Source organism: Frankliniella occidentalis, unplaced genomic scaffold (assembly GCF_000697945.3).
Source record: "Frankliniella occidentalis isolate FOCC.00 unplaced genomic scaffold, Focc_3.1 Scaffold82, whole genome shotgun sequence".
NCBI lineage: Eukaryota > Metazoa > Arthropoda > Insecta > Thysanoptera > Thripidae > Frankliniella > Frankliniella occidentalis.
This window is the reverse complement of record NW_026267212.1, coordinates 753045-773983: the sequence shown is the minus strand read 5'-3', so window position 1 is coordinate 773983 and position 20939 is coordinate 753045. Positions and strand designations below refer to the sequence as shown.

Genomic DNA, 20939 nt, shown 5'->3' with positions numbered 1-20939 from the left:
CTCTCCCTCTCTCTCTGCCTCTCTTTCTGTCTCCCTCGCCCCTCCCTCGCTCTCCTGTCCCTCCTCTTGCCTGTCATTCCGTCTGCCCATCCGTCTGTCGACGCCTGTGTTTGTCTGCCTGGTCCGGCCATGTCCTGATCCGTCGCTCCCACCAGGTTGCTCTCCTCCCTCCCGCTCCCGGCTGTCTTGGCGCTGGTGGACACAGAAACACGCGGGCGATTCCCGCCCCTGCTCTCCGCTTCCTTTTTGCTCCCTCTCCCGCTTCCTCTCACTCTCTAGGCGTCTCTTTCACTCTCCTCCATCTCTCTTTCGCGTACAAATAGCCGTCGATTCTTCATGCAATCGGGCTGAACGGAATAAAGGACCGGCCATCGGGCTGATCTGACAGATAAAGAAACGCATGAATGCGGCTGTTTTTCGTCATCCGTCTCTTTTTTCACCCCCACCAACATCATACCGCGAAACCCTCAGTCTGAGTGGGACCAGCCCCCACCCACTCTATTCCACCCTCACTGCTACCTTAGCCTGCCTCATGCCCCACCCGCACCCCTTCCCGCTCGGTATTGACACGAGTCTCAATAAATTGAAATAGGGGCGAGGCTGGCGAAAGCTAGGTGGAGCAGAATTAATTTTGAGGTGTCTGGCCGCAGTGGGTCTGCAGCCCCCGCTAAACGAGCCAGTGCCCCGATCTGGCATTCCCTTTGCCTGGCCGAGGTCTCGGGTCTTCTCCGATCCAACGGCGCGCTCTGCTGCCCGCCCTCCTAGGGCCGGGCCTTGGACATCGGTTTGTCTCTATTTGCCCTTGCCCTTTCTTCGGTTCGACCCGCTCGGGCGCTTGGGTCAGAATAAACGCACGGCTTTTCCGAACCCGGTCTACTCTATTCTCTCTATTCAACTACCCCCCTCCCGCCACCACCCACTTCCCCTCCTGGAGGCCAGCGTCGCGCTCCAAAAATTCCAGCACGGCCATGTTGTTGTTTTACTCTTGTCCGTTTTGTTTCTCGTTTTGGCGACCCCCAGTCAGCCCTGCCTCACTGCTGCCTTTTGGTACGGCCCTCAGTTAGTCCCTCCCGTTCTCTCCCCCCCCCCCCCCCCCCCCCCCCCCCCCCCCCCCCATCTGCTCCCGCCTGCCACTAATTCACCTTCCGTCCTGTCATCCCCCTCGGCAATCATCATCAACATCTTTACCAGCAGCGGCACAACCACCACCACCAACACCACCAGTAGCACAACCACCACCACCGGCACAGCCACCATCGTCACCACGCCCGGCTGCCAGCTCCAGTTCATCCCTTATTTACAGCATCACTCCTCTGCGCTGCGCCGGCCGGTGCTCGCGGAGCCCTGCCGTGCCCCACCTGCCGCCATCTTCTTTTATAGGGCTCCGTTAAGGACTGCGGGGCTCGACCTATTACGCGGCCACTCGTCGCCCCTTCTGCCGAGTGTAGTGCAGCCCGAGTGCGCTGCTAGCACCTTGAATTTTGGTGCGTTGCGGTGCGGAGGATGATCATGTCTTTCTCGGTGGTGCGCGTTACGCTTGGCCAACGGCAAAAACCAGGGTTGCCGGAATTCGATTTTTTTTGTTTCGTTTGGAGGGGGCGGCCAGAACCGACAGGGCCCGTGCTTGTGTAGTGTGATTTTCTTTTACACCTGTCAGTACACAGTACATTCACTGTTCGAAAAACCTACAGGAATTAATCTACGGTGCGCCCTATCAATTTGTAATCAGGTCAGCCACTGTATTTTGGATTACAGTTCACTCATGTCAGAACAAGGATGTACCGCACCTTCGCAAACCGCCTTTTTGTTTTTAGACACTGAAGTACGGTCCATATCTTTTCGGTCTGGCCCGTACATAAATTATACAGGACAGAGACAAACCGTTGACAAACCGTATCAGGGCCTAGCTGACCGTACTTCCTTACAACATTTTTAACAGTGTTCCTGCTGCTTCGCTGTTCCGTAAAAAACTTGCTACCGACCGCTTTTTTCACCAGTAATACAAAATAGTTCCTTTTTTGCGTTACTTATTTTTATTTCTTTCACCAGAAAATTACTTACAAAAATTATAGACAGTGAAAAACAAATCGTTCTCCTGTTGCGTAAAAACGGAGGTATACACTATAAGAAATATAGGTCCGTCTCCCCGACCCCGTCACCCCCTTTCGGCGCCCCTGGCACGGACCCAATGTGGCGGCTGGGGGACCATGGTCCCCGCTTTGCCGGGTGCACCAAAACCAGGACCAGGCCAGTACCGCCGCCACTCTCGATGTGGTAACCCCTATCCGACGGAGCTTTGATGGGGCTTGGTGGGCAACGAGCGAGTGCGAGAACGAGGATAGTGTGAGCGAGAGACGACGCGCACTCTCGCTCTCTATCACACCCTACACTTAGTCTCTCTTTCGTCTCTCTCTCTCTCGCTTTCCCTCTCGCTCTCCCTCTCCCTCGCTCCCTTGCTCGCGCTTGTGTGTGCGTGAGTGGTTAGAGGCGGGTGTTTGGGATTGGCTGCAAGACGCTCCCATCCGCAAAATCACAGCAGTACTACAACTTGTGTCGGTTCGGAGCGAGCGGGAGGAGGAGGAGGAGGAGATGGGGAAGTTAGGCGCGGAGCGCTCCCGAAGGGTTCGGCGGACCGTGTGCGTTGTCAAGTGGCCGGTCCTTGGAGGTAGGCAGCCTACCCTACGGGCCCAACCCCCCGCTGCGCCCCGCAGCCCGCAGCCCGCGGCGGAGGACAAAGAGAGCGTAGGGAATCAGGCTCGCTGCCCGGGGGGGCCGACCGCCGCACAGCCCGTCGGGCGATACTCGCCACAGCGCGGGAAGTTTTCTAATTCGCGGAGTTCTGCGACAACCTCCCTCCTCCGCCCTCTCCCCCACATTCCTTGCTCCCCCCTCCCTTCTCGCTCCTCTCCTTCTTGACGGCCGCGGCGGGTGGCGCGCGGTGATTCCCGCTCGCAATGTATTTAGTGTCTGCGGCCGGCCGCGTGAAAATGACCCCCACCCTCTTTCCTCTTTCCACCACCACCACCCACACTCTTCTAAACAGAGAGTAACAGAAGCAGAAAAAAAATATACGCAAAGAGGCCGCATGCTGGAATTGGATGAGACGCCCTCTGCCTTGTGCCCTTTTGGTCTTCACAGGGATATCAGCGTCCTCCCCTCTGCCTCCACAACCTCTCGCTACCCCCGCCCTTCCCCCTCTCTTCCCCCCTTCCCCCGCGCCAAAAAAAAAAAGGAGCACAAAATGAAGATGAGGGGAATGCTTGACGTGCTCCATGGAGAGGTGTCCGTCGGGGTGTGCGTAGAGGGGAGTGCGTTGCTCTCATTATGGGCCGACGGGCCGGGCTGCTGGAGTACTCGGGGCGGGGTGGGGCGGGGCGGGGTGGGGCGAGTGGAGACGGGACACGGTCCTTGCCGTTCTGCGGTAACGAGGCGTGGTGCTTCGAACTGATAATCACCCGAATCACCCCTCAGTGCGCTTATGGCCTTTTCTCTGGTGTCCTCCTTCCTGGTTCGCGTCCTACCCTTCACCCTTTTCCCCGCCTGGGGTTCGTGGAATCAAACAAATCGCCCTATTTGGATGCGGTTCGGCCCAAACTCCCTCCTCCCCCCATATACTGCTTTGCGAAACACGGAGTGTGCCTCTGTTTGGCCCCCATTAATTAATGCCAATACAAGCCGATCTGAAACCGTATAGCCTCCCGCCGCCGTGCGGCCGCGGGCGCGCGCCTGGGTGCCGATCAAGTAACTGATTCCGAAACGGTTTGCCAAATTAAATGAGCGGCGTGCGATTGGCGTCAGGTAAACGTGGCAAATTGGGATGCAGCCCTTTGATGATCGTCGATATATGGTGGCACCGCTGGCAAATGTTGGATCTTTCATCTGCTGTGAATATAGGGAGGAGCGCGGTCCTGTGCGCTCGCTCGTCGTATAGCAGGGCCCCTCTCTTTCCGTCCTCTCCCTTTCCTCCAGCTGCCCTAGAGACGCCCTACTCTCGTAGGCTCCGGCGCGCAATACGATGTCTTTCATTTCTCGACTACTTGTGCGTTTTATGGGTCCCCACTTTGCCGCTGCCTTTTAGCAGCAGGGTAAGGCCCTGCCCTCCACCCCGTGCACATTAAACGGATATGTGAGGAATGCTTTTATATCGCTTCCTATTTATTTTACAGCACATTTTCGGCGCATTTGCATTTTAATTGTCGCGGCTGTGGGGTTTTATGTGTATTTGTCTGCGGGCAGGCCTGTAGGGGCGCTCGTCTCAAGAGAGGGAAGAGATTCGCGCAGGGCATCGTTACTAATGAATATTTCCTTACTCACTTTGAAAAATATCGTCGTAAATTTACACAATTTTTGTTAACTCGAATTATAATTTAAGTTGTTAATTTACGAGAGCAGATTTTTTACTCGCCAATTGAATTTAAGTCGATTCGTACTGCATGTATTTTTACGATCTCAAATTGTAATTTTACAACTAGCGTCAAGGAAAATTTTCCTGTAAACCTACCTATATTATTTTTCACAGTTCTTAGCGGTATATGAGTTACACTTCACCACGTGTGTTTAAAAAACACACACGCAAAAATTCACATCCTTGGTTATGAAACGTTACCGAGAATGATTAGAAACTTGAGATTAAAGCACTTTTCGAGATTAGAGCACCTTAAAATCAGTTAAAACGCCGAGTAAAACGTTTGGCATTTCGCCATTACGTCATAGTTTAGTCCGAGTCACGTTAAGTGCGAGATGAGCGCTCTGTCGCTGCTCCGTCTCCGGCTCTGAGCCTGACTAGAATCATTCCCTCTTGATGAGGACAGGGCGAGACGGGGATTGTTCTTCCAACACCGCTGCGCTGAGCTCAGCTTTCCCGCCATGTTCTACATTTCTCACCTCTTTTCGCGAGAGGATTTTAGTGAGAGAGGATGGAAGGGGATGCAATGACGGTGGCGCCTCTCTTCATGGCTCCCTTAAAAAAATAAAAACGAGAATGCGTCGGGTCCTTGTAAAAGAGAAAATACGATAATACGGATTGCACTTTCACCCCCAGCACTGTCATTTGGTGGAGCTGGCATGCTGGCAGGGATGGGGATAGAGAGAGGGTCTGTTGTAGATGGCAAACAAGGAGGAAAGGTAGAGAAATAGGATTCGCGTCCTCGTCACGAGTTGCCCCTTAATTCATTTGGACACTAAAGGGTCACTCCACTCCCACCAAGGTCACTCCAGGGACGAGCCGGTTGGGAGGCCGTCTGATGGACAATACTTTAGCCGTGGGACAATTTGCAAGTTGGGCTTGTGGACTGAAAGGGGGCGAAGCAGAAACGATTGTGTGCAGATCGGGCAGAGTAAGTATGTCGTCGGGATTCGCGAAACAAAAGAGACGAGCTCTGCAGCCGCTTTCATTACCCCCCCTCCCCCCACCTTTTTTCCTCCTCTCCTCATCTCCCTTTCTGCGCCCCCTCAACTGTGTCTGTCTCACCGTGCTTTTATTCGGCGACGCCGCATCGTCCCTTTTCCTTTTCTTTTTTTTAACAGCAACAACAAACCTCAACGACATCAACAACCGCCCCTCCTGCGAGGCGTGTATAACAGCGTAAACGTTCCATTTCCAAACGTGTTGAGGCGCACAGTTTGCGTCGGCGTATAGCGCTCTATATAGTCGTCTCGTCCCCCGCAGCAGCAGCAGCAGCAGCTGCTCAATTCTCAAAGACAACAGACCGCATGGTAGGTTGGCAGCGAAGATAACCGCCTGCTCCATCTCCCCCCTCCCCCCAATCCTGCTGCTCCGCTACTTCTGGTCGGATTGTGGCTGCGAACACGTGCCCAGAGCGGCCCGGAGCGGCCCGGAGGGCAGGGCCCATGCCATATCAAGCTAAGCCACGCTCTCGCGAGAGCGGGCCGCTTTGGCCAAGGCGGCCCGCTCTCGGCGCTCGATGGTGGAGGGGGTTAGCCGAAGCTGGAGCCGAAGCTGGAGCCGATGTCGGAACCGGGCCGAGCTGGACCGATCAAACACACAAGTGCTCAAACGTGACATTTTTCGGTTCATTCAATTTCAATGGTAACTCGTCGTGTTGATTTGAACTGAAAGAATCATTTTCTAAAGATTCGTTGAAACATTCTTACATGAAATGCAGCACTCCGAATGTTAGACCCTTATCGGCTCTTCTGAACTGCTTTCCACTTTCTTAAGTTGGTCAACTCGTTTAGAACGGTAAAAGAAGACTTGCAGCGCTGTTTGAATGTTGGCGTCGACGTTGGCCTAACACGTTTGCTCGTTGGTGTTGGTCGGTACGGACTTTTGTGGACTTTTGACGGAGTTTTGTGGAGTATTCTGGGTAAGTTCCATATTTCAAGTAACTAAACTAAAATAATTTAATGTTTTCCATTTATTTGCGTGATTATTTTAACGGTCGAGAACGAGTCGTTGCTGTGAAGGGAGAGATATTCGTTGATCAGGGTTCTGGCCTATGGCCTGTTCCTGGCGTAGCCACTTGATCCTTGGTTCTAACGATATTTTAGACGCATTCAATATTGTTAATTCCTAATACACTTTTGTTTCTTATACCAGTGCGATCGCGACGATGGATTCTCTCCCAGGGCCGAGCTCTGCTGTAGCAGAGAGTAATAGTGGTATGTGCAAACCATAGTTAAAAAAGTGGACAAGTTCCTCAAAATAACGGTTTCTAATCCACTCTACTTTCAAATTGTTCCATGAATTCATCTCATGTTATTAAACGCCAGCAATGTTCAAGAAAATAAAATTAATTTCACTTGTTTTTGAGAATTTATTACATTTTTACTGATCTTTTTAAAAAAAAGTGTTTTCTGGGTATTATGGTTACAATTTGCAATTTTGATGTTTCAACACATTGCAGATGAATTTTTTCAAGTGAAAACAAGCGATATTTTTGTTTAAACTGAAAACTATACTTGAAAGTATGATAAATTGTTCCTATTTTTTTATACAGGCCTCTCTGTGGTGCCCTTCACCATACAGGAAGGAGACAACATCTACCAAGGCCATATTGATTTACAAAGCCTGCTACAGATGGAATCAGACAACGGCTTTCGACAGATTATTCTAGACAATTTGAAGGCAGTTGGAGTTCAGCCATCAAAGGGTAATGCTATGAAACCATTAAATTCTAATTTTATGGTGCTGCTTTTGCATTGATATTGGCATTTATCCCATTAGCTGGAAGTCTCCAGGAAGCAGCAAGTCAGTCTGCAGTCAGAGCTTTTAAAATGATTCCCACTCCCAACCCAATCAGTCGGCCTTGTAAGTTGATTTGTCTTTACTCTCAAAGGCTCATAGGCTTAGTAATTGCTACTACCTACTAAAAATACATAGCAAAGAATTGAACCTTTCCCTTTTCTGAATAATTCCACAGCTCTAGCTCAAGGTAAATATGGAGCGGTGTGGGATAGTGAGTCAACTAGAGCAATGCTAGAACGTTGCCTTGCACACAAGAAGGCATTTTATAAGAAACGAACAGTTGAAGACAAAGTTTGGGCATCCATATCTGACGAAGTTTTTGCAATCAATGAGAAAATGGACTACAATGGAGAACAATGCAGAGAGAAAATGAGGAATCTAAAAAGGGCTCATAAAGAGTTTAATTCAGGCAAACAAAAATATTTTGAGTTTTGCGACCTCATGGTAGCTATTTTTGACACACCAATTGGTAAGGAAGTTAAATTAGAATATCTTCTTGATTCTTAAAGAAATATTCATAGTACTTTTGCATCGCAATTTATTTTTTAAAACTTTTTATGACAGAAGAGCAAGCAGCTATGCAGTTAGATCGAGTCACTGATTTTGCATTAGTAGGAAATAGCAGCATATCCTTTACAGAATCAGGACCTAGCATGACATCCTTTGTACAAGAAAGTAGTACATCCTGCAGTGACCACGTTCAGTCTCTAGATCTAGAAGCAGATTTGCAGAGTTTTCCCGACACTGATCAGTTGGGTAATGATACACCTACACCTACACCAACAATGCACTCGGAAACCATGGGTGAGTTCAGGTTTGAAAGTAGTGTGTGGTTTTATCTCATACAAGTTTTGCAACCGTTTTTTTTCCTTGAATTTGTTACTAATATACAACTGCTTTTAACTTTTTAAATTACCTTTCTTTTTCAATTTTAAGAAATGTCACTTACTGAGAAATCATGTCAAAGTGGAGGGCCAATTAATTCTCAATCCGATACTATGAGTGGGCCTGAAAACAAAAAATCTGGTTAGTTTTATATTTTATTTGGTTATGCTAATACTTAATTTATCTTAAGGTTTAGTTTCTAATTTTACTGTCATTTGCAGGAACAGATAAGCCAGTCCAAGCAGTACCTGCTGCTATAAGATTGAAAAAGATTGGCGCTGGTGGAAGTGCTGGCAACTGGGACAAAGATTCAACTTTGGCTGTAGTACAGGCCTTCCTACAGAGAAAACAAGAAGTGCAGCGGATAGAAAATATCCCACAGCGTGTTTTCAAAGACATTAGTGATGAGCTTAAATCAAAAGGGTTTAATATGAATCCAAGTGTTTGCAGAGACAAATTCACCCAAATGAATGATTTTTTCACTGGTGTGCTACCCTCAGGTGGTTTCATGTCAGGCTTTAAATGGCCACATTATGATAATTTTTGTGAGCTTCATGACATCCCCTTTGATTTCATAATTCCTGTCAATCAAGAGTCACTCGCATATGAGCCTGCCGGTAAGCTTATTGTTCTTAAGTTTTTAACTAGGAAAGTACATTGTTCGCTGCAGCAAAGCTTCTTTACTAAAATTATTTATTTATTCCTCTCACTAGGAAATGTAATTTGGACCGAACCAGCAGTATTCCTGTTACTAAGTGAATACCATGCAAAGAAAAATCAATTTGACAATACCAAATCTCCAATTAGGCACCAACTGCTCTTCAATGAAATTTCAGACACCATGAATAATTTTTTAATACCTGTATCAACTAAGCAGTGCCTTGACCAGATGAATGTTTTAAAAATTAAATTCAGACAAGAATATGACAGGCTTAATGTCAGGAACACAGGCCAGCCTCCAACAACTTGGCCCTACTATGATAAAATGCTTGAAATATTCCAGGGTTGTGCCAGCTTGGATGCTCCCTTTTTACTATCTGCGGGAAAAGGGCTGTTCTACTCTGTAAAAGGGAAACAAAACACAAGCAGTTCTAGTGGAACCAGGACTCGCCCAAAAGAAGCAAAGGAAAGTGGAGTTACACCCAAGAAGCCATTGACTGCTCAGCAATATAGAGAAATGATTGTGGTACAAAGATCAACTGCCACTGATGAGTTAAAGCTACTGAGAGAAGGCCTTGAAAGAAGAAGTGTTGAGAGATCAGCAGAAATGAAAAATCTCACGGAAGTTTTGAGGGATTATGTAAACAAGCAGCAGCAGTAATACTATTTAGATTACATCTCAAATTTTTGTTTGAAACTGGAGCAAGGGAATTTTTTTAATTATCTAGTGATAAATCTAGTCAAAGAATGTTATTTTCTTCATTATTCTATTATCTGCTCAACATTGTGATATACATTTTTATTTATGTTGTATTTATCTTTTGTTAAATTGCCAAAAAAAAATTTAAGGTAATATTTTGAACTGGAGGCGAAGGCTAGTCTTTCAGTGGAAAGTGGATTAACTTATCAATCACCAAGTCCGGCAAAACAAGAAATTTTAATTTCAAATATCAATACTTAATTTTCTAACATACACATTTGGTAAATCTTTATGCCATATGCCAATCTACTGTTCTGTATTTGGAATATTCAATTATAATTTCATTTGTTGTGCTGTCAAAGCCCTTTGTGATACCCAAGGAACATTAAAACCCTTGTACATGCGCCCAGCAGCTCTTCTCTTGGACAAACCTTTACCTACTGAACAACAACACCCAATATCAAAAAATATTTGATAAGGTAAAACATACCGATTATTTTCAAAAAATATATTATGGAGCATATTTGCCTGAGTGAAAACTTAATTAAAAATATAATGCTCTGCATTAATACTAAGATTCATTTCAGTTTTATGTTATGATCTGCTTAAACAACAATAAATAAGAAAACAGAGTTGGGAACTGTAAGCTCCACTTAAAATAACTGAATCAAAAGATAAAGTCAAGAGGGAAAAAAATCCTAAAAAACCCTGTGCAGTAATGAATAAATAAGGAACAAAGCAATAAACATAAGATTCTTACTGTATTAATTGTAGACTACACGTAATCATTAAAATTAAGTTTAAAACATAAATAGACTATAAATGAAGTTTAGCAAGGTGCTTTGAATGTGAGTTTGCAATCACAGATTTGACTAGCAAACGTTTTCTACAGCAGAATAATAATATGATAGAGCAAATTAATTACAAGTTTCCCAGTATTTCCATGAGAAAATTTCGTTTTTCGACACCTCTGGCTTGTGCTGCTTGCTCTTCATCATTGATGTCTTCAAGCTCTTCATCAGGCTCATGCACTTCATTTCCCAAAACTTCATTGGCGTGAATGGGCCTCCCAAGCTCTTCATGCTGTATGAACAGAAAAGGAGAAGAGAGAAAATTAATATTACACTTATCAAAAATTGAGAGAGTAAGTGTATTATTCTATCCCCTTACATCTAACATATCCTCTCCTCCAAGAATAATGAAGTTGTGTAGCACAAACGATGCAGTGATGTGATCCACAACAATTGCTTGGTTTCTGGCATGGAGGAATTTTAGCCTACGCCACTTTCCTTTTGCTCGTCCAAAGGCATTCTCAACTCTCACTCTGGACTGAGACAATCTGCGATTAAAATTCCTCTGCTCTGCATTCAGATGCCCATTGTTGGGAAAGGGTATCATCATCTGAAAGTTGAAAAATACCACAATTGTTAACAAATAGAGTCACATAATAATTATTGAAAACAAATTGTAAGCAAGAAGACTATAGGTACTTACAAAATCAGTGAGTGTGTATGCGCCATCACCTACAAGGTGCTCATCTGCAGTCAAACGAGTACCTTCGACCAAATCATGGTGCAGGATGCTTCTTCTAAAAACACGAGCATCGTGCATGCTACCTACTTCACCAACTACTAGATCTCGTACTAAGAGGGTGTTGTCGACCACAGCCTGCACATTAATACTGTAAGATCTGTTACGGTTTTTGTATGAGGCAGCACCCAGCACTGGAGCAGTAATGTATACATGCGTTCCATCAATACACCCAACTACACCAGGAAATCCTGTGGCTTCATGGAATGCATTCCTTATTGTTACCCTCTCTTCTGCTGTTGGCCAAGTGATGTACCTATCTGCCAATTCACGCAGAGACAGAATTATATAAGAGTAAAAGTAATATAATGTTCCGGGCGTTACTCCAAACTGCAGTGCAACACTCCTGAAGCTATCTGGTGTCGCAAGGAGCCACACAACCATCAACATTATATCTGGGATGGGTGTACGTTCCCTGATTAGCCTTCTTTTGAGGATAAGGTGTTCTCTTATAACTGTACACAATCTCTATGCAACAAGTAAGGAAAAAAACAAACATCAAACAATTTAATTATATTGCACCGCAAATGAATAGCTGACCAAAGAATGTTAGTTGAAACCTCACTTCAAATGTAGCCCTTGACATGCGGAAATGCAACTTAAAACAAGGATCGGGCATCAAATGAAACTCATTTATGTCAGTGGTAATTTTAACCCAAGAGGCGCCACCTGCAACAAAAGAAATGTCAGTACATGAGAAAAAAGCAACAAAGAGAAACAGGCAACTACACAGTGAAACATACCTAACCCTTCACCCTCCTCCAACTCCATCAACTCAGCTGCAGCTATCTCTGCTGCTGCGATCGCAAGTCTCTCTTCTTCCTCTTCCTCTTCTTCCATCAAAGCCGCAGCTGCGGCGGCTACTTGCAACACGATATTTGCGTCCATTGTTTAACTGTATTCTGAATTCACAGCGAAAGAAGTACACTACGCGTTTTGTTATTGTTGTTGTCGTCTGCCTATTGTGGTCTCGCTCGCTTGTTTGCCTCTGTCGTCGGGTTGTCAGTTCGGGGGTCGCTCGGCTCCCGCTTCGACTCCTTCGGCAGACTTCGGTTACCCCGGTTACCCCAACGAGCGCCGAGAGCGGGCCGCCCTGGCCAAGGCGGCCCGCTCTCGCGAGAGCGTGGCTTAGCTTGATATGGCACCAGAGCTTGTGTTCCACCTCCGCCGGAGGGGGTGCTGGAGGCAGGCGGTAGTGGAGCCGCTAGACTCACCCCCCCCCCCTCCCGGTTCTTCGGATAGACATCCTCTGGGTGTGTGCAGTGCACCTCCCCCTTACCCGCGGCGACGTGGAGGAAACTACCAGTCGCGGCAAGGAGGAAAGCGAAAACAAAAGGCGGAGCAGGAGACGGTGGCACAAGTGACAGCAGCAGCAGGAGGAGGAGCAGCAGCAGCCGCCGCCCGGCTGGCCTAGTTATTTCAATCAATCAGACTGGGGCTTACAGCGCGCCGCTGTCAACACTCGGAGAGCGACGCGCGTCAATACCGGCTGGGCGGGCGCGGGCCAAAGGGAGGCCGGCGGGGTCTGGGCTGGGTAGGGCCGGGGGCCAGCAGCTCGGAGGAGGAGCTGCTGCTCCGGCTCGGGAAGAAAGGGAAAGCAATTAATTGTTAATCACTGTAGTTATACGACTGGCACCCACCCACCCCACACCCGCTCTCTGGCCGTAATTTGCGTCAGCTCTCGTCTTCTGCCCGTCCGCCTTCGCGCGCCCTGACGGTCGGTCTATATGCACATTTCTTGACCACGCTATGTATTTGTTTGTTCTTGCGAGCCTCATGGGGCGTTGCGGGTGCGGTGCTGCTGGGCCTGCTGGGTGCTGGGCCTGCTGGGCGGGCGCCTCGGGGTGCGCGCGGGACCTGTTGCCGGCCCGTGGCGTGGCGCCCGTGGTGTGCAGTGCCAGAGGGAGGCGCTGCTGCTGTTGCTGCTGTTGCTGCTGTTGTTTTCAACTCGGTGGCTGCGGCAGACGATGGCGTTGCGGCGGGCTGCTGCTGAAGCGGCTGAAGGCGGCGCGCGCTGTCATCGTGTGCGCCCGCCGCCGAGCCTGCCTCGCGCCGCTCCGCACCACCGTCGCTGCCTTATTTTCCCCTGCTCCTCGCGTTTATTTCCCTCGTTTTCACCGCCACGCCGCCGCCGTGTTTTCCTTCTCCGCCGCGATATGTTTGGCGCGGGGAATAATATTATCATCGCGGTGGAAACAGAAACACGCGCCGCCTCCTCCTGCGACGCGCCCTCCGCGCCCCGCACCACCGCCCCATCCTCAGCCCCCCTCATTCTGGTTGCCGTAAATCAAATTAGCAGGGGGAGGGCTCGTTGAAAAGGGAGGAGAAAATCACAGGGGGACTCGGCCACTTATTTCCCCTCCGGGCATTAATGTTTTGTCCCCCCCCCCCCATCACCCCCACGTCTCCTCGGCCTCGGCCCTTCCGCGGATAGCAAAGTTCCGCTGAAATCCATTATCACTTGCGCGTCAAACGCACACACCGGTCTAGAATCCTCTCGAACCCTTAACGGTGTCCCGCCGCGCAGCCCCGAGCTGCTCTGCGTTAGATATTCCTCTATTGTTGGCCTAGCCTATGCAAAGGCAGGTCATCAGGGACTCAAACAGCGACCTTTGCTTGTACCGTTTGCACCCGGCAAGTCACACCCGTGGGCGTGCCCCGCCCGGCCCTGCCCCGCCTCTCCTCCCACATCTGCCCCCACCCCCTGCACGACCCCCAGCCGCTTCCTGACCCCTCCCGGGGGCTCCGGAGGGCTCGGCACGGCGGCGGCTCGTCCGCCCGGTAGCGCTCCCCTCCCTCCTCGTCCTCCCACGCCCAACCAATGTCGTAAACCCTACTGAGCACAATCAGTGTCCCCTCATTTCTTGCCTCTGAACTCGCTGTTTGGATCCCCTTTGAAATGTGTCGCAGCAGTGGACCGCCCCGTCCTGCCCCGCCTAAAATAATGCCTATGTAGCCGAACGTTCGATGTATGCCGATAAAATAGTGAATGATATCAAACTGCCTCGAAACTAAAATTTTCGAGAAGAAAGTAAAAACCGAATGGTCGAACCCGTTCACATGCCATGCCTATTCATAATATCCTCGTTAATATCATAGGGGCTCGGCGCCTGCGAGACTCAGGGTAGGCCACTCTGCAATACGCCCACGCACTGTAGGCAAGATGTTGCCTGCCTACCAGGCGCCTTGCCAACTTGCAGCTGCTGAGCTCTTGGCTGTTTTTTAACGGCGAAAGGTGGACACACTTTTTTTATGAGTTGGTTGTAGGTTTTATAAAAGACTCCAACCCTTTTGTTATGATCCCGCGCCTCTGAGGTGGGCAACCCACCTGGCGGCGATCCCCCCGAGACGCACTAGCCCGTCTGCCTACCCAAACCACCCTCGCACTCCCTAGTGACTGTGCGCGCCAACATACACACACGCGCAAACACGCACACACGCACACGTGCACCTAAAACGCACGCACACACACCGCCCAAACGCACACAAAAAAGCTAATGACCAAACTGCCCGGAACACTCCACGAGTCGCTCAATCACAGACAGACTCCTCCCCATGCTAATAGGGGTTGCTACCCCCACCCCCTGGGCCCGCCCGTTCTGTCCCCTAGTCGCTCCCTCTCTTCCTGCTCTGTCGGTTTCGTCCACTTACTCTGCCAAACACGTCGGGCCGAGGAAGAAAAATATTTCCAATTTTGCAACAGGTCTGGGCGGCATGATTGCCGATTGCCAACGCTGCTAGATTGAAAGACTGTCATTAAAGTTGAACCAATCAAAAGCCTCCTCTCCGCCCCCTCTCGAACGGATCTATCAGCGGAACGCCAGAGCGAGCATCTGAGAGGACTGCGCTTCTTATTAAAATATATTTTGGCAGTGGAGTGCACGACGCAGCAGGGCGCACCACGCCACGCCCCACGCTGGCACCGTTTGTGTGGTGATCATGTGTGAATGTTATGCAGACGGGGTGACTGCCAGGGCCAAACAGTGTCGTCTCTCTCGAAACGTACGAATTACGTTGGCAACACAGATTGTGTTCACGGGAGGTGCGCGGCGACAACGTAAACCTGCTGCGATTTTCTTTCCAGAGTATAGTTCTGGATGTGTCCGTGGTGCTGACGTTCCCGCGCTGCATTTCATAAATAAGAGGGTCCCCATGGCAACCTGATGCATACGAGACCACCATGTTTGAATTTCCCGCCTGGGCGAGCAAGAGGTGCGCGGCGGCCCGGAAGCGGAAGTGTGTCGCACCCAACCAATGGAGGGAGGAAAAGCGAGGGCCCAGAGGGGTGGGGAGGGGAAGAGGAAGAGCAAAGATGTAACGAGAGCAGTGAGGAGGACATGGAAAGAGAAATGAAGTAGTAAGACAGAATTCGTATACACGGAGGTCATATTCGTTGACTGACCTCTCCCTGACCAGATGCTTACTCATGTTTGTGTGGGTTTTTTCCTGTTGCGCATTTCCTTCCTTTCTAACTGTGAAACTCCCCGCCACCCCTTTGGCCTGCTTCCCTTTCCGTTGACCGCACTGGACCGGGTTGGGTACGCGCCGGGGCCGGATATAGGACCACCTCCCCGCAGGCCGCCTGGCCGCCACCCGGCCCCTTGCCACCGCGCCAGGACCCCTCCAGGACTCCAAAGTACTCCATTCAGAAGCAGAAGTGGGCTGGAGTCGAGGAGGCCCCAGTGAAAAGGAAGCTAGGACGGGGCCCCGGCAGCGAGGACGGCGACAGGGGTTGAGGGGAGGGGGGCATGGACGTTGGGGGGCTTCTCTCTGGGCGCCACCTGCTGGGCCCCGCCGGGTTAAGAACCAAATACCCCTCGACTTTTATTAATTCAGACCCAGAAATGCCGGGTTGGCGTTTGGCTCCTCATATTAACACTTGGAAAGACGTTTGCGTCTATTTTTAAAAAAAATAAAACTCGTACCAACTCTCTGCAAAGGCAGGGCCTTACCTGCTGTACTTTCTCGACCCGACCCACCCCCTCGCCACCCTTACTCGACTCTTGCTGCTGCTGCTGCTGCTGCTACCTACTACTTATCTGCAGCTTTTTTGGCCCACCGTCCAACAAGATTTCTCGAGTTTCTCGAGGCGCTGCTTGGCCCTCGCTCGCATGCCCCGACCACCACTAGTACAGTGCGCGCAGTATGCGCCCCACCCCCGCCGGGAATAGGCCCGGCCGGGGGTCTTGTTGGCATGCGGAACCGTGCGGAACACAGGAGCAAGGCCAGGGCCGGCCGGCGCACAGTGCGGCAGTGACTGACGCTAAACAGCCCGCGCCGACTGAGGTCCTCCCTCAGGCTGCGCGAACACCCCCCGAGCTCCCTGCCGCTCCCCTCCTCCCCGGCGGCGGCTGAGTGAGCCGTGAGCTTTCCCGTGCCTCATCTCTCCCTGCCTGTTTCTCTTTGTGCGTACGACGCTTGTCTGACGCCGCTGCTGCAGCCCCCTCGCTGCGCACGACAGGAGCCGCGCGGGCGCCGTCTTTCCAACGCGTATAATTCTGAGAAAGAAAATCACAAATGATGCTGGTATTGTCATCGTTCCTATGTATACCTTGTCAAGTGAGCGGTGCCTGCCGCCGTCTCTTCTCCCTCTCGCTCGCTCCACGACACTCACCACCACCCTCCGGGTCGCGGAGACGGCCCTATAATTCACGGCGCGCGCCAAAAGTGATTTGCAGCCCGCTCGTACGCTCGCGCCGCCGACAGCGCCGACTTGGCGTACCTGTCAAACACGGCCCGGCCCTACATTACGGCGCACCGCTATACAGTTGCACAACTCGCGGCGACAGCAGCAACGCGGTGCACGTTCTCTCTCGACGCCGCGCCGCCTCGGAACGTTAACACTGTCTTTTTTGACAGAGGCGAAGGGGCGTTTGCGTAGGCGGGGCGTGATGTGATAATAGAGCCGGACAGTGGCCAACTGGGGCGGGATCCAGGCCGGGCTGCGGTGCACCTTGGCACCGGGGAAACCTCACACCTGCAGCTGCCACCTGCCGCTCTCTGACATTTCTCTTCTCTTGTGTTTGCAGGCGCGGCTGGCATGGCGGCATGGGTCTGGTCCCGGCGCTGCTGGGGCCCAGGGCCTTGCGCGCTGCTCGGGGCCGGCGGCGGCGCGGACAGCTAGCTGAGCGGCTCGCCGAGCGGGCTCAAGGGCCAGCGGGATGAAGCCGGGGCCCCTCCTGCTGCTGGTCGCGGCCGTCCTGGCGGGCGCGGCGCGGGCCGCCAGCGCGCCCAGGACGCTCAACCTGGCCCTGATCGCGCCCGGCCAGGGCAACAACGACCGCAACCTGCCGCACATCCTGCCCGCCATGGACCTGGCCATCAGGGCCGTCAGCCACCCCGCCGACGGCATCCTGCCCGGCTGGAGCATCTCGCTGCGGCACCGGGACTCGCAGTGCTCGTCCACGTACGGGCCGCTGGCCGCCTTCGACTTCGTCATGAATAGGACTGTGGGTGAGTACCTACCTAGCCAGCCCGTTCTGGGGCCTAGGGTGTCCGAACGGCGGAGCGAGTCACTTACTCTCGACGTGTGCACTAATGCCTGATTCCTAATGATTCCCATCCATTCCCTTTAAATCCTGACATCACGCTTATTTCGACTTATTCTTTAGTTTTGGCGTTTCCCTGCTAATTTCAGTGGCTTTCTTTGTATGGTTATGATTTCGATCCCGAATGAATCGGAAGCCGCTCACATAATTCCCAAAGAGCCTAACCCCTCGGGGGCGCCCCTATTGTAACCGAGTCCTCGCACCTGAGGAATTCGTCGGGGCGCAGTACTATCGCGGTCCACCCCGCCCCCTCCGTCGCCCGCAACAATGAGGTGACGGATGGACCGGGCCACTCTGCGGGGGACGTGCCTGCGACCTGCGGCCGCCCCTCCTGGGGCTCGGGCTCGCCGGCCCCCGGCTGTCACTCAGCGCCATAGCGAGCGCGTAGAAAAGGGTCGAGGTGAGATGAACTGTCGGCTTTACTTTTTATTTTCATTCGGTTTCTGTTTATTATAATCAAAGTGAAGCACAAATTAGCCCACTATTTTTTCCAATTATTGCGGATTTGTGGTGGCGAACACGTTGCGGTCGCTACGAAAAACTTGCACGCCGAAATATGCAGGGAAATATACATGGACCACCCTGTATATTGTTTACCTTGCAATAATTAATTAGGAAAAGCCCTAAATACCGCCGTGACAGTTTTCATAAGCTCAACCAGTCGCAACTCCGTGAGTTTTTGTTTGTTGTTGTTTTTCTTTTCACCCTCGTTATTTCTTACACCGCATTGACTTAAGTGTATATGCAGCATACCGTGGCATTCATTGTGTTTGAAACATCCCCTTTTGATCTGAAGGCGCGCGTGTCGCAGATGAGTGTGGGGGGCGAGTGCCGCTGCCGCTCATCCCCCTCCTGAAGCACCCTCCCGGCAGCGCCGCGCTGACTTTCCGATGCTAAAAACGCCACTACCGCGCCCCGCCACGCCCCGGCCTTTGTCTGGGGGGTGCGCGGGAGAAGGTTAAAGGTGGCTGAGAGGAGGGGCTCCGGCACATGTGCCCTCGCGCAGTACCAGCGGCGGGGCGACTATTAAGTCGTCGTGATTAAGGCAAACACGTGTGTAATCCGAGCGGTGTAGGCACTTACGTGCCGCCGCGCTCTCTGTGCTCTGTGCCGCCCCGCGGCCAGGCCAGAGGCCCGGCAGCAGGAGCCGGTATCTCACCAGACTGTACACACACATACACCGTTCACTTTCCCTTTCAACCTCACCTCGCCCCTGTACTTTCTACCCCGCTCCCTCCCTCTCCTCTCTCACACACACTCTTGCCTAGACTCTCACCGTCGCTTTCTCTATGTCCCAATCTCGCCCACCTTCCTTGTGTAGTTATTTTAGTTTTAAATTCCATTATCTTGAAGAAAAATATTTTGTTAATCCAATATATATTAATTCTCTCTCTCCCTCTCGCTCGCCCCCTCCCTCCCTCTCTCCCGTCATGCTACTCATCGCAGCCCTTGGCTGCCGTCAGTTATTTCACCAAACTTTCACCGGGCGCTGCCGCGTATGCCACGCTGCGCCCGGCCCTGCAGGGACTTAGTGTCAGTCGCACTAAGTATGGCCGTGAGTGGAAGGAGGGATACTTTGCGGGGACTTAGTGCCGGTCGGCCCGACGGGCCCGTGTTGTCCTTTCATTATCGCCGGCAGTGTGCCTGCGCAGGTGGAGGCCGTAGTATCTGCAACCAACGGAGCAGTCAGTAGTGCGCCTGACTGTCAGTTCTTGTGACGTACAAAGGGTACATACTGCATGGGCTGAACGTCGGGATCCGTAGCGTGTATCTCCTTACTGGTCATATGGCAATGAGACGTATTTGCCAGATGGCTCTATATCTACGGAAGTTCTCGAATACGCGAAGGAAAGTGGCAGCGTCATAGTTTCTCCCATTGGCCCAAGGAGTTTCCGGTTCTTGAAAGTAAGAGAGAGTGGAGTTAGTACGTTCCCAGTTCGCCCGTTCTGGGGTTGAGCCAACTACCCTAAACCTTCTGACTCTCGTTACGCTCTGTTGCGTCCTTCCTCCCGCCAACAGAAGTTCTGCCACATCGGTGATCCCCTTCTTCCCCTATCATAACGAACCGGTCCCGCTTGCATTGAAGGCAACTTATTTACGACCGAGTGTTTTCTCTTCTTCCCGCTTCTCTCTCTGTGTTCATGGCCGTTAGATCCATTGCACCCCCCCCCCCTTCCCCTTCCTGCAAGTGACTCGCGTCGCAAGTTTCCCTCCTAACAGAGAAGAAAAGGGTGACCGGAACGAGGATTTTATTGGTGTGCATCATTACCCGGCCCTGACCGTGAATGAGCAGCCTCCGCGTCTCGCGCCAGTCTCACCCGCCCTCACCTCTGCGAGACCAACCTGGATGAAACACCATTTCTCTTCGCGACGTTCATTCATTTATTTACTTTTTGCGGAGGGGCGAGGCCCCCCACTAATGGTAGCACTGTGGTGGACCTGCGCGCCGCGTCTCCACCCGCGTGCCTGGCATACGTGCGGGGAGGGAGAGAGAGAGAGAGAGGGGGGGGGGGAGATGAAGTAAAATGGCTGCAGTTACATATGTAAGGAGGGCCAGCCCCCTCGTTTATTACTCTGTGCTGCTTCTTATTCAGGCCCTTTCTCTTTCTCTCTCTCTCTCTTTTTCGCATTTTGTCTCTTTGCCGTAGACTCTGTACACTTTTCTTTCTGCGCGCGTGTGCGTGAGCTGGGTGTGTTTTTCACTGGAGTCTCCCGTACCCGCTCTTACCTCATCGCTCTTTCCGACATTTAACGAGGAATTTCAATTTCGGGGAGTCCTATGTGTCATTGCCTTGTCTCCCACGTTTCTCTCCCTCTCCCTCCCATTTCTGGAGCTGGTGCCCTTTTCTGCTGCTCCTTTGCCCCGCAGATCAAAATTTTAATTTATTCTTATGGGGCCTTTTTTGGTCTCTCCTTGCCTCTGCCAATTGCAGGGCTTTCCAATATAAGACGCACCTCTGCCTTCCCTGTTGTCGCAGCAGTTTTGATTTCATCGCGACCTCTTCCTTTCTCTCTGCCCCATTTTGCTTCCACGCTGGCCTAGGTACTCAGAAGCGCTCTTGTCTTTCTTTCTCCATTCCAGTTTTCGGTTTAGTCCGAACCGCGCCACGAGTTCTTGTTATAGAACGTGGATATCTTGCCACTAGAGCTGCGCGTTGAGGTAGATTAAAGTTCCTGGGGGCTCGAGGGCTGGGCTGGGGTGGTCACCGCCATACGTAAGTGCAGCAGTTCGTCTCTTTTTCGCATTCTCCTCTTTCTTCCCCCTGCGCTCTCGCTCTTCGGGGCTGAATGCACTCCAGGGGGCGTCCGGCTCGGCTACACCCGCTCCTCCCCACCTTCCCCCTCCCAG

General features: G+C 51.3%; 3 protein-coding genes across 8 annotated transcripts in view; 2 read left to right on the top strand and 1 right to left on the bottom strand.

Moving 5' to 3' along the window:
• The window catches only part of LOC113214563 (atrial natriuretic peptide receptor 3), a 98082-nt gene that overhangs the window by 43611 nt on the left and 33532 nt on the right, over positions 1-20939 (top strand). For 3 of the 5 annotated variants that reach the window (XM_052269100.1, XM_052269099.1, XM_052269097.1), the window contains one exon: positions 17072-17526. The exons of 1 other annotated variant lie outside the window; for it this stretch is intronic. In XM_052269100.1, the coding sequence (XP_052125060.1) occupies positions 17072-17170 (99 nt within the window). In that variant the 3' untranslated portion in view covers positions 17171-17526. Of the gene's footprint in view, positions 1-17071; positions 17527-20939 lie in introns of those variants that run through there. One more of the 5 variants, XM_052269101.1, reaches the window with a different exon arrangement.
• On the top strand, positions 5914-9514 carry LOC113210110 (uncharacterized). 2 transcript variants are annotated; one of them, XM_026427937.2, is made up of 8 exons: positions 5915-6621; positions 6960-7112; positions 7187-7270; positions 7383-7676; positions 7772-8011; positions 8144-8233; positions 8314-8709; positions 8806-9514. In XM_026427937.2, exons 1-8 carry the CDS (start codon positions 6573-6575, stop codon positions 9411-9413), a joined length of 1914 nt encoding a protein of 637 aa, XP_026283722.2. In that variant the 5' UTR covers positions 5915-6572; the 3' UTR covers positions 9414-9514. The 2 variants fall into 2 exon arrangements, with proteins under 2 accessions (XP_052125052.1, XP_026283722.2); XM_052269092.1 differs by having other exon boundaries at positions 5914-6621; positions 8314-9514.
• LOC113210122 (uncharacterized) lies at positions 9671-12157 on the bottom strand. Its single transcript, XM_052269096.1, has 5 exons — positions 11786-12157; positions 11608-11711; positions 10947-11510; positions 10623-10853; positions 9671-10535 (listed from the first exon to the last, which is right to left on the bottom strand). Exons 1-5 carry the CDS (start codon positions 11928-11930, stop codon positions 10374-10376), a joined length of 1206 nt encoding a protein of 401 aa, XP_052125056.1. The 5' UTR covers positions 11931-12157; the 3' UTR covers positions 9671-10373.

Bases quoted from the DNA above. Each gene is read 5' to 3' on its own strand.
- LOC113210122 (XM_052269096.1), bottom strand. From the start codon at position 11,930: ATGGACGCAAATATCGTGTTGCAAGTAGCCGCCGCAGCTGCGGCTTTG. The intron at 11,511-11,607 runs GTGAGGTTTCAA...CTTGTTGCATAG, and splicing joins TGTCAAGGGCTACATTTGAA to AGATTGTGTACAGTTATAAG. The intron at 10,536-10,622 runs GTAAGGGGATAG...CTGTTCATACAG, and splicing joins GAGGAGAGGATATGTTAGAT to CATGAAGAGCTTGGGAGGCC.
- LOC113210110 (XM_052269092.1), top strand. From the start codon at position 6,573: ATGGATTCTCTCCCAGGGCCGAGCTCTGCTGTAGCAGAGAGTAATAGT. The intron at 7,113-7,186 runs GTAATGCTATGA...TTATCCCATTAG, and splicing joins TGGAGTTCAGCCATCAAAGG to CTGGAAGTCTCCAGGAAGCA. The intron at 7,677-7,771 runs GTAAGGAAGTTA...TTTTTATGACAG, and splicing joins TATTTTTGACACACCAATTG to AAGAGCAAGCAGCTATGCAG.